This window comes from Ixodes scapularis, unplaced genomic scaffold (genome assembly GCF_016920785.2).
Source record: "Ixodes scapularis isolate PalLabHiFi unplaced genomic scaffold, ASM1692078v2 PGA_scaffold6__148_contigs__length_123643588, whole genome shotgun sequence".
NCBI lineage: Eukaryota > Metazoa > Arthropoda > Arachnida > Ixodida > Ixodidae > Ixodes > Ixodes scapularis.
This window is the reverse complement of record NW_024609881.1, coordinates 55,406,842-55,418,298: the sequence shown is the minus strand read 5'-3', so window position 1 is coordinate 55,418,298 and position 11,457 is coordinate 55,406,842. Positions and strand designations below refer to the sequence as shown.

Here is an 11,457-nt window from a genome sequence, read left to right as displayed (position 1 = left end):
ATAACTTGTCGCTTTTCAAGTTCTCATTTACTTCCCTTTACTTCCTACTCCCTCTCCCTCCAACCCATCCGTTCAGTAAGTCAAGTCAAGCCGAGTACAAAAATGGCGGCGTCCAGTGGATCGGATGGCGGTCACTACGACGATGAGTTTGGCGACTACGCTAGCAGGAGGAAAAAACCCTGCAGAACGTGTACCGACTTCAAAACATGGGCAAAGAGCAAAGGATCAACACTCACCAAAATACCGGTAAGCCTTACTTTTATTCCTGGCGTTACAAGACCGCTGTCCGATCTTCACGTGCCGCTGAAGCAGTTGCAAATACTCCAAATGTAGCGTTTAATTGCCGTTGTAGGTAAACTTGGCCATTGCAGTACGATTGGTAATTGGTAACGACTAATAATTGAGCGAATGGTGGTTTGTCAACTCAAGGCCCTTGACACACTCTTTGCGATCCTCGCAACAACGCGCCGGATGACATCATGTTTCTGATGTAACGCCAAATTAAATCATGATTTAAATCACGATATAAAAATCACAATCCCCATTGATTTATTTTGCGATGATGATTTCAGTCAGACTTTTCTAGTCAAAACAATCCCGAAACTTATAACTTTAGTTGAAAGCATAGAATCAGTAGCCAAAAACTATTTCGCGTGCTTCTAAAAAACCAAGAAATAAAAAAAAAAGAAAAAAAAAAAGTGAGTGTTGATCGAGTTTGCATTTACTTTGTTCGTCAATTACGCAAAACGTAATATATATAGGAAGTTTCGTTCGGATTCAGGCAACGAGGGGCAGTCATATTTTTCATTTTGCTTCAAATTTTTATATTTCGCAATCCTTGTTATTTTAATGTCCTCACGTGTTTAGTTTCTAAGAAAAAAAAAAAAAAAAAATCTCAAAGAAGTGGGAAGGAACGACAAGGTTTTGACGAGGTGTGGCGTTTTTGAATCACCCTCAATCTCAAAGTATTCAAAAGAGAGCGTCTATATACTTAGTGTGATAGATATGCAGGTAGGTAAGACGACATTATAACTACTATTTATGGTTCGTCGCTCCAATCTTTGTAAAAATCCCCAAACATGCCTCCGCAACCAACTGTGACCTAAATTGCGAATTTTTTTTTTTCTTTTTTTTTTCTTCTGTCGACTATGTTTAGTGTCGCTTCTAAAATAATAACACGTGTAGAACCTTTCATTGGCTTCCAAATTAAGTAGAGTTTGTGTTTTTTATCTTGTACGAGTACTGAGAAATAAATTATGAAACAGGGAGGGATTTCACTTTTCGTTCAATTTCAGCACGCTGTATTAATATTAAAAAAAAAAAAAAATATTAATTTCTTTTTCTCGCGTCACGCTCTCTTTGCACCCTTCTTTTAGCCAGAATACATGCCGCTAGAGGTATTTGCCTTGGTTTTGAGTTTTAAGCCTCTAAATATGCTAAAAAAGAGCAAAGACCGATGGTGGGTCTTTACGATTTTCATGTGTGGCGTTTTTGAACCACTCTCAATCTCAAAATATTCAAAAGAGAGCGTCTATATATTTCTTATTGTGATATATATGCAAGTCGGTAAAACGACATTCTAACTACTATTTATTGTTCGTCGCTCCAATCTTTGTAAAAATCCCCAAACATGCCTTCGCGAACAACTGTGACCTAAACTGCGTTTTTTTTTTTTTTTTTTTGGGGGAGTTTACTATGTTTAGTTTTGTTTTGAAAATAATGCCACGTGTGGAATTTTTCACTGCCTTCCACATTATGTGAAGTTTGTGTCTTAATCTCGTACGAGTACTGAGAAATAAAGTATGAAACAGAGATGTTTCCACTTTTCGTTCGATTTCAGCATGCTGTATAAAAAAAAATACATCTCTATTTATTTTTTTTTTTTATTTTTTTGCGTCGCGTTTTCTTTACACTTTTCTTTTACCCAGAATACATTCCGTTAGAGGTATAAGCACTGGTTTTGAGTATTAAGCCTCTAGATATGCTTAAAAAAGATTCTGTTCTGTGATCAATATAAATTTCGCATTAAAATATAAAATTTTGCATTTAAAAATCTAGGTCTCTAATAGGAAGTGTATTTTACTCTAATGTTGTACAATATTACAATTGAAAATTTTTAACGTAGTATAGATTATGTAGCTCATAGGGTTTTGGCTTGAGGCTTCTCCAATCATGGCACTGGCGGAAATTATCTGAAAGCCCGCTTTTGGCAGTTGCGATTTTAAAGTGTTTAAACTTTTGGAATTGCAAACTTGTTATTATACGCCTAACAACATTAATGTCTTTTGTATGAGTATTTATTCAACGTCCCTTAGATTATTATAATAAAGAATAAAATATACAGCTATAACCCATAAACCCACCATCAGCACTTTTTAGCATATTTAGAGGCGTAAAACTCAAAACTAGTACATATATATGCTAGGGTGTGTATTTTCCGGTTTTAACCGAAAAACACCGATAAACATCCGTCGGTGACAAAAATATAAAATCGGTTAAAACCGAAAAACACCGGTGGTTGGATATTTTCGCCCTGGTTAAAACCGAAAAACACCGGTCGTTGCATGTTTCCGACCTAGCAAAACCCTTTCCCTGTAGAGGTTCGTCAAACGTGTTATCTCGTGGATCCTGCATTCTTCCAGTGTTTATACATGGCTTGCACGTGGCGTCAGTCCGTCCTCCTTTCTGGCGGTCAAAAGCGTCTAGTGAACGCGTTGGAAGCTAAGCTCTCACACGCCTTTCCCCTATTGTGTCTACCATGGCCACCTTTTGTGGAAAAGTTAACGCAGTGGAGGGTAGGCTCTCACGTGCCCTTTTCCCATTGTGTCTGGTCAAGTAATGTCGGTGCAAGCCATGTATTCAGAGGTTGCCGTGGTTCCTGGAAGACACTGCCAACGTCCGTGTCGTACAGGAGCGTGCGTTTTCATAATTGCGGGTTGTGAACCGCAAGGAACGTGCTGCCATGGCGGATGCAAGCCTCTCGAAGTATGCTTGCATCTACTATAATAACCAAGCGTGAAAATAGATGCTTCCTAGAGAAGAAGCGTATGAAATATGTGAATAAAATTGGAACTCTCTGTCTGTGATCCATCGCATTTTTTTCCACCGATAATCACCGATTTTAGCCTAGTCGTGAGACGTTCCACCGAAATGCACCGGTGCTTTGAAAATAAATAAACACCGAAAAACATCCGCCGATTTTTCTCACAAATAAACACCGGAAAGTACACACCCTATATCAGTGGCGTGCTCAGGAATTTCATTTCGGAGGGGGCCGGACCAACGGGGGACAAGATAAGGGGGTAAAGGGAGTAAAGGGGTGAAGGGGGTAAGGAGGGGCAAGATAAAAAGAGAAAAGAAAGTCCAAGAGGAAATTAAAGCATTTTCATTTTTTTAAGAACTATTCATTCTTCTATTAAATAATTAAATTAAAGTCGTCATATTGGTTTTGGGATGATTGATACATAAAAATGGTGCCCCGGATATTCCTCACCAGGAAGGCATTCGCACTTTACTTTTAGAGCGCAGCTCTTAGGCGCCCGTTCCCGGCTTGAGCGGCGTCGCCGTCGCCGTCGGCGTCGGCGAAACCGCGCGGTGCATTATGGGTAAATTTCCCCGCTAAATCTAGCGGAAAAATTTCCCCGCTAAATCTAGCGGGAAAATTTCGTGGCTAAATCTAGCGGAAAATTTTCCCCGCTAAATCTAGCGGAAAAAATTTCCCCGCTAAATCTAGCGGAAAAAATTTCCCCGCTAAATCTAGCGGAAAATTTCCCGCCAAATCTAGCGGAAAATTTTCCCCGCTAAATCTAGCGGAAAAAATTTCCCCGCTAGATTTAGCGGGGAAATTTTTCCACTAGGTTTAGGGGGGGGGTCACGTGACCTGGGGGTCACGTGACCCCCCCCCCCCCCGAGGTCACGTGACCCCCTTCCGAGCTCACGTGACTTCGGGGAGGGGGGGGGGGCACGTCTCCCCCTCCACGTGGACCCCCTCCCCTGAGGTCACGTGACCCCAACAAGGTCACGTGCCCTCGGGGGGGGGGGGGGGGTCATGTGTGACCCTTTCCCCTATGTCACGTGACCCCCGAGAAACCGTGGCCCTCAGTACACTTCCCTCCTCCTCAAGAGCTGCGCTCCAATTCGGCGTTACAGGGAGTGGTAAACGGCTTTCACTTTTTTTTATTTACAAGTCACGTCAACAGAAGGCGCCAGAGTTAGCAGAAAACAAGAATCATTAAAACAAATATTATATAAAGCACGACTCTAATGCACGAAGCCGTCAGTCATCGGGGCTGATAAAGCAATGATGCATCAGTAGATACGCGGAACAGCTTGATGGACAGACGATAAATACTGGAAAGCAGCTCCACCATAAATTACTTCCCATCTTAACCTGATCGAACCAATAAATATCTTACGTGATTCGTTCGTTGGTGTCGATTTTTACGGTTTTCGAAGTCCGTTCACAAAAGAAAGTCAAGGAAGTCACACGACGCAACAAAGGAACGATGGAAAATGGTTTGTGCACTCACATATTGCACTTGGCTCTCGTCCTGAGGCAGCAGGTCACACACTCGCGCCCCTATCTCGCGCAGTTCTCAAACTGCCGATGACAACTTCCGTACTCGAACCTTGAACCGCAAATCCCGCGCCTCTAGGCGCCTATATTCACTTTGTTAAGAGTTTTCCCGCCACCCAAGGAGCCCATCAGATATCGCCATTTTTAGACCAATGGGAGCCACGTGGTGCAAAGCAAACACATACAATACAAAATCCAATTAAGAAAGGACACGTGCATAGACCCCCGAAAACCTTCGCCCTAACTGTCGACCGTCAGCCGGACATCGCTTCCAGGAAAAAGAACCTCGTCGGGGTGCAAGAGCAGTACCGACGCTTCTTCTCAAAATAAAAAAAAAAAGGCTACAAAAAATCGAGGTGCCATAATGATGGTACGCACCCAGAGCGGGGTTCTCGAGGAACAATTAAGACGGGGGACAAGGGGGCCGCTCCGTGACGACGACAAACCAGCCCCAGCAATAAAAGTAGAAGTAAACGAATATATTTTCTTTCCTGAGTAACGATAGCAGTGCAGCCTACCTCACAATATATTTAACAAATGAGATATGCGGCCGATTATAGTACATATATATATACAATGTGTGTGTGTGTGCGTGTGTGTGTAAGTGTGTGAATCCCGCAATGCCGGCTACTCCTCGACGACCGTTATATAAAACTATGTTGGAACAGAAGAAAACGCAAAAGCAACAACACACACATACACAAAAAGCAGATTGCGGAGGCTGCTGCTTACACGCCCAATCGCGCAACCCGCAGTCCTTGGTTACGTTTATCGCGATCTGTGGGGTCCCCACAAGCTGGACCCTTCTTATTAAGTGTTTGATGTTTTTGTCGTTTTTTCTTCTTACTAAAGGTTGTGTTGTATCGTTTCACACGCGTAAAAATTCAGCAAAGCGATAAATATTAAGCTGGACGCTTCCATAATCTTAGTGCTGTGGTTTGTAGAACCTTTGGTCCTACATATTTTTGTTATATCGCACAATCCATGACTTTCATAAAGCGTTGAATCTTAATGGGAGATAGGAATAAATTCGGTAATTAATTATTCCTCGGTCAGATTACACGAAAGTCGTTAAAACTACACATTTTTTTATTATTTGTACTATGTTATAAATGACCTATATTGCATTCCCTTCCTTTCTTATTTCTTTTTTTTTACAACTTCTCCACAAAGTTGGTTCCACTGTTAAAAAAAAATAAACAACACCGCATTGATATTCATGAACCCGAGAGTCAGTGACCTTGCCCACTCCCCCCCCCCCCCCCCCCCCCCCCCCCGGCTCGAAAGTTTCAGGGGGGGCCGCGGCCCCTTCGGCCCCCCCCCCCCCTGTGTACGCCACTGCCCTATATATATCTAACGGAATGTATGCTGGCTAAAACAAAAATGGGAAAAAAAACGTGACGCAAAAAAAAGTAAAAAAAAACCTTTTTTTTTTACAGCGTGTTGAAATTGAACAAAAAGTGAAAACCTTTTTTTTTTTTATATATATTTTATTTCTCAGTACTCGTGCTTGATTAAGACACAAGCTTTACGTGATGAGGAAGGCAATGAAAGGTTTTGCTCGTGGTAATATTTTAAAAACAAAACTATACGTGGTCGACTAAAAAATCCGCAGTTTAGGTCACATTTGTTCGCGGAGGCATGTTTGTGGATTTTTACAAAGATTGGAGCGACGAATAATAAATAGTAGTTATAATGTCCTTTTATCTACTTGCATTTATATCGCACTAAAAGAATATAGACGCTTTCTTTTGAATACTTTGAGATTGAGAGTGATTAAAAAACGCCACACACGGACAATCGTCAAAACCTCGTCGTTCTTTCCTGCTTTTTTGAGATTTTTCTCTCATAAACAAAACATGTCAGGACATTAAAATAAAAATGATTGTTCTTCTTGGGACATGCGCGACGAAATATAAAAATTTCAAGCAAAATAAAAAATACGACTGCCGCTCGTTGCCTGAATCCAAATGAATCTCATATATAGTATAGACAGATTTGAGTTTAAAGGGACCGTTTCCTATGTACAGAACGTCCCCCCCCCCCCCCCCCCCCCAAAAAAAAAAAAAGAAAAGAAAAACAGCTGTGTTGTTTTGTTTTTAGTTAAAAATAAATTACGTTTTTCCGAACTCCCTATTTTCTGCCCAAAACGTAGCCTTAGCGGTCCGAATCAGGTGCCAGTATCAGCACTATCCGTTTTCCCATTCAAATTTTATAAGTGATTTTCCGAAATTTTCAATGAGAAAATGGCGGCCGACGGAGCTCTCGAATGCATGGCCCATTGTCCCATTGAAGAATTAAAAAAAAACAAAAAAAACAATCACTTTTAACTTTTGAATAAGAAAACGGTTCGTGCTGAAACTTCGGCATCTAATTTGGACCTCGAGGGCTAGTTTGGGCTTGAAATGAGAGTTCGGCGAAGCGTAGTTCATTATATTTTTATTTTTTTATTTTTTCAGAAAAGGGGGGGCGGGGACATTTTGTAGTTAGCATAAGGTTTACTTTCATTTAGCTGCTTTCACTTCATATAAATGACTTTTCGTATTTTGTTCGAAAGAATAATAACACACGTGAGTTTGTGAAGTAATTCCGTTTGTAAAAGCGGGACTCGTAAAAAAAAACAAAAAAAAAACGATGTGTTTTTGTTTGCCAATTAATGCGCGCGCGAGCACTTGTACGTGTGTGTATGTTTTATTGGCGCATTGGATTTCTTAGATGGTAGAGGGATAACGCGGAAGATGGCGACGGCAAACTTAGTTTCCTCCCCGTGAAAAGGGCCGTATAATAAATTAAACGAGAATGTGATCCTTTTGGATCGCGCACCCAACTTCGAAGGCCTGAAGGTCGGAGCTCGTACCGGTTGTAAATAAAAAGCAAATTCTTCTTTTTTTTTTTTTTTTTTTTTTTTGCTTTGCATAAATATATTAGATGCCGCAAACGGATATCCGGAAACTGACCTGACGAACGTTTTATAGACTCTCAATTTAAGTTTTGGTGAGAGTCCGAAAGCGGAACCGATAAAGTGGGCTCTAGTATTTTCGTAACAGAAGTAAGGTTAATGGAATTTAATAGAAATGTTACCAATAAACAGTAGATACATAACCGAGTCAAAATGACCTAAAATGTGGTTTTATTTTGATATTTTATTTGGTATTTTTCATTTGTACATTTTTAAGAACTATTACTTGTCGTAGTGTTTTTTTTTTATTTTGAATATTTCGTAGGCAGAAAGTTTTCATATTCCCGCATGCTTGGTACTATAAAATTGTGAGCTTTAAAAGAAATTCTAAGAGAAATAAGATAAACGATTGACTCTGTTTTGTTCAGACCCAAAATATGCACACCACCGTTTAAAAAAAAAAAAAAAAAAAAAAAAAAAAAAAGTTAACTGAAATGGATTATTTATAGTTAGCATTCATGTTCTGAAAAAAAAAAAGACTTTATAGTCAACGAAAAGAGATAAATCATCCGAACATCGCCACTAATACTATATAAAAAGAAACCCCTATCAAGTAACAAACTTACTGCATACAAAAATTCGCCAAACCGATACAAACTATCAGGAACAAGAAAAATTAAAAAATCTGCCAAGCTGCGTTTACTAAAATTTACCAAGCTACGTCTTCCAGTTTCCTCTTGTTTGTTTAATGCGATACCTGGAAGACGTGCGAATTTGTCGTAATTCTATTGTAATCATGGATTTAAAGGGGCGGTGCAACGATTTTAGGATTAAATTAATTTGCATCTCGTCATTTTTACGTTGTTTATCGTGTTCCGGAGTACAGAGAAAACATTCCCTTCATTCAAAAATGTCGCGATTCCGCTGCATAATCGCAATAGCCAAGTCGAGCTTTTTCCCCCACCTACAGCCGCGAGTGGCAGCCGAAGGAACTACGGCGAAAAGATTACGTGACCTCGCTCGGCTCTAAGCTGCAGCACAATGCCCGCTAATGTCAGCAGAGAGAGGGAGAGGAAGCGTCCTCCGAGAGAGCACACGGGAAGCTACACGACACTCCGAATGACGTCACTAGGAGGGGGACCAAGTGTGACCCTGAAGACTGGGAGTGAGTGGTGGGATGCCAGAAATGCCAATATATATATATATTTTTTTACGCAACAACTAGGACACGCAGGCGAAATCGGTTTTCGGTTCTTTACTTCAAAAGTGTCAGAGAGCAACTCCCAGGAATATTTGACCGAAATCCGAATATCGTTGCACCCCCCCCCCCCCCCCCTTTTAGGTTACACGCCAGTGAAAGGTGAAAGGATAGAGAAAAAGCAGAAAATACGCGACGACGAGCCAGGCAACCGCGCGTCGTCATTATAAGATAATAATAATTTCTTTTCATCAAGTACAAGTACATGATGGAAGGAGACTGAGGGAAAAAAGCTACATTTGTGCAGGTTGAAGGGTGCTAAGCCCCCTCATCAATTAGCAACAGCGGCAGCTCACGAAAGAAATGTATCACTTCACTCACAAACAAACACAGACAAAAGAAAAATACTTGGGTCAGTAATTCATTATAGGACATTCCACTATGGCAGATAAATTAGCTCTGCTAAACACACGATTTTCAATAAAAGCAACAAGTGCACATTCAAAGGCTTAGACATATAGCATTACTCTCTAAAAATGTTCATTCACTAAATTCATTCTCGACGGATATAACTGCAACCTATGAATGAGGACTTTGAATGGAATATTTAGTTAGTCATTGCTACGCAAATTCACTCCACAAAAAACGAAATCTCTGATATTTTTTACTGTTAACGTCGAAGGATGAATATCTTGAGTATTAAGGTAATTATGTAGGGTCGGAAGACGTTGGAGAGCATTTGTTCACCAAAATGTTGTTCTACAACTGGGGACTTTCCAGCTGTTTAGGCTACGAGTGGGATATCTTGTCGATTTCAACGATAAGGACGCTAGTTCACTAAGATAGCTAACATTATTTTTGATTTCAGACCTATAACTGAGACATAAACAATATGTATAGATAATGTGAAAATGTTTTGAATTCAAGTATGATGACATAGGTCTACTAGGGTAATCATATATGGAGCATAACACATTATTCGCGCTATCTTTTTTGTACCATAACACTCTTCTTCAAATGCACCATTGTAGTATTTCCTCAGACGAGGTGACAGTAATGTTAGTAAAAATAATAATTACGAGTTATAGGTTAAGTTTAGCTTTTTTTTTTTTTTTTTTGGCAAAAGAGAGCGATGACGATACATTATGCCAATCACACGTAACAGCTTGAACAAGATATGGTTGAGATATGTTTATTCCAAGTCATTTGTTCCGTGAATATGCTCCAAGAATCTTAAAACTGGTAAAAACTTCTATGTTTCTCGAATTCAAAACGATATCTTTCATAATAGCTGCATTTTTATTCTTCGGTTGAAACAAATTATCTTTAGTCTTGTTCACGTTGATTTTTAAGACGTTAGCGTGGCTCCAGCTGCTAAATTTCTGCAGAGTTTAATTCGCCCAATGGTGCTAGGTCATCACATCACATACCCGTGAAAAACAAACTTATATCGTTAGCATAGATGACGTATTTGGTATTTTTATCTACGTTCACGGTGTCATTAATATATAACTTGAACAAAAAGAAGCCTAAAATACTGGCTTGTGGAACGCCAGATATGATAGGTTGAGTATCAGAAGAGTATCCGTTGATATGAACATATTGTTTGCGATGAGCAAGATATGATGAAATGATAGCTGACGCATGTCCGCGAAGTCCGTACCTTTCAAGTTTCTTTATCAACAAGTCATGGTTTAAATAGTAATCAAAGACTTTCGTAAAATCAACGAAAATACCAAGAGTCGTATTTTTATCCTCAAAGCTAGGCAAAATGTACTTCTTTTGCTCCAGGAGGGCCAACTCGGCAAACTGGCTTTTACAAAATCCGAATTGTTTTTGTTCGCAAAATTTACCATTCGCGACGGCAGAATTTTCTCAAAACCCTTTGAGAGAAAAAGCCCCAAAACAGAGAAATTGAACGGGCTGCCTGAAATTCCCCAAATCGTTTATGTCACCCTTTTTATAGAAAACCGTTACCCTTGCGATTTTCATTCTCTGCGCGAAAACCCCGGCCTACAAACACAAGTTAAGAATAGACGTCAAACAGGGAGAGATGGTGTCTGACACGTATTTTATTGGCCCTATATTTGCATGTCGTCAGCGTCGCAACTTTTGCTGTATTTTTTTAGTGCTAAGAACGCAAGCGTCGCCTCAGCTTCCACAACTGGCTGAAGAAATATAGGCATCTTCTCCTGGATTACCTCTTGACAAGTTCACAAAATTATTATTAAAGGCGTTCGCTAGCTCGGCGCTCTTTTAGTTCTGTGCCATGTGCACAGATTTTATCTTTTTGTTTTATTTCAGATGAACGATTAAGAAGATTATCAAGCTTTTCCCACGTGATGTCCGTTCGCTTTGCTGATGACAGAACTGAGTTGTTGAAAAATCTTGCTCTAAAGCAGGCACGTAGCCAAGGCAAGGGGGGGCATGGGGCTTGGCACCCCCCCCCCCCCCCCCCCCGAAATCTTCCATTTTGCTGGGACCTTCTGTCGCCCCTCCCCTTCACACAGCATTTTGTCACGGGCGCCCCCCCCCCCCCCCCCCCCCCCCTACGCCCCGCCGAAACAAAATCATGGCTACGGCCTGCTCTGGAGTAATCCATGGCTTACGAATTTTATTTGGTAACTTATTGTGGTTCCTTCATTCATCGGCCGGGTCGTCCTTTTTAAAGGAGGGGGAAACGTGACGCTGTCACGCTGAAGCTGACGACGCTGGGGCAGTGGCGTGCCTGACCATCACGCGCCAAGCTCCGCGCGCACGGCCCGGCTTCCATAAAATCTTTAT

At 40.7% G+C, this 11,457-nt stretch overlaps 1 protein-coding gene across 1 annotated transcript in view; it reads left to right on the top strand.

Annotated features, from left to right (window-relative positions):
• Window positions 1-76: 76 nt before the first annotated feature.
• Window positions 77-11,457, top strand: part of LOC115311830 (FAD-linked sulfhydryl oxidase ALR) — a 105,256-nt gene continuing 93,875 nt past the window's right edge. The window contains exon 1 of the mRNA XM_040205929.3: window positions 77-246. Within this exon, the coding sequence (XP_040061863.3) occupies window positions 103-246 (144 nt within the window). The 5' untranslated portion in view covers window positions 77-102. The remainder of the gene's footprint in view (window positions 247-11,457) is intronic.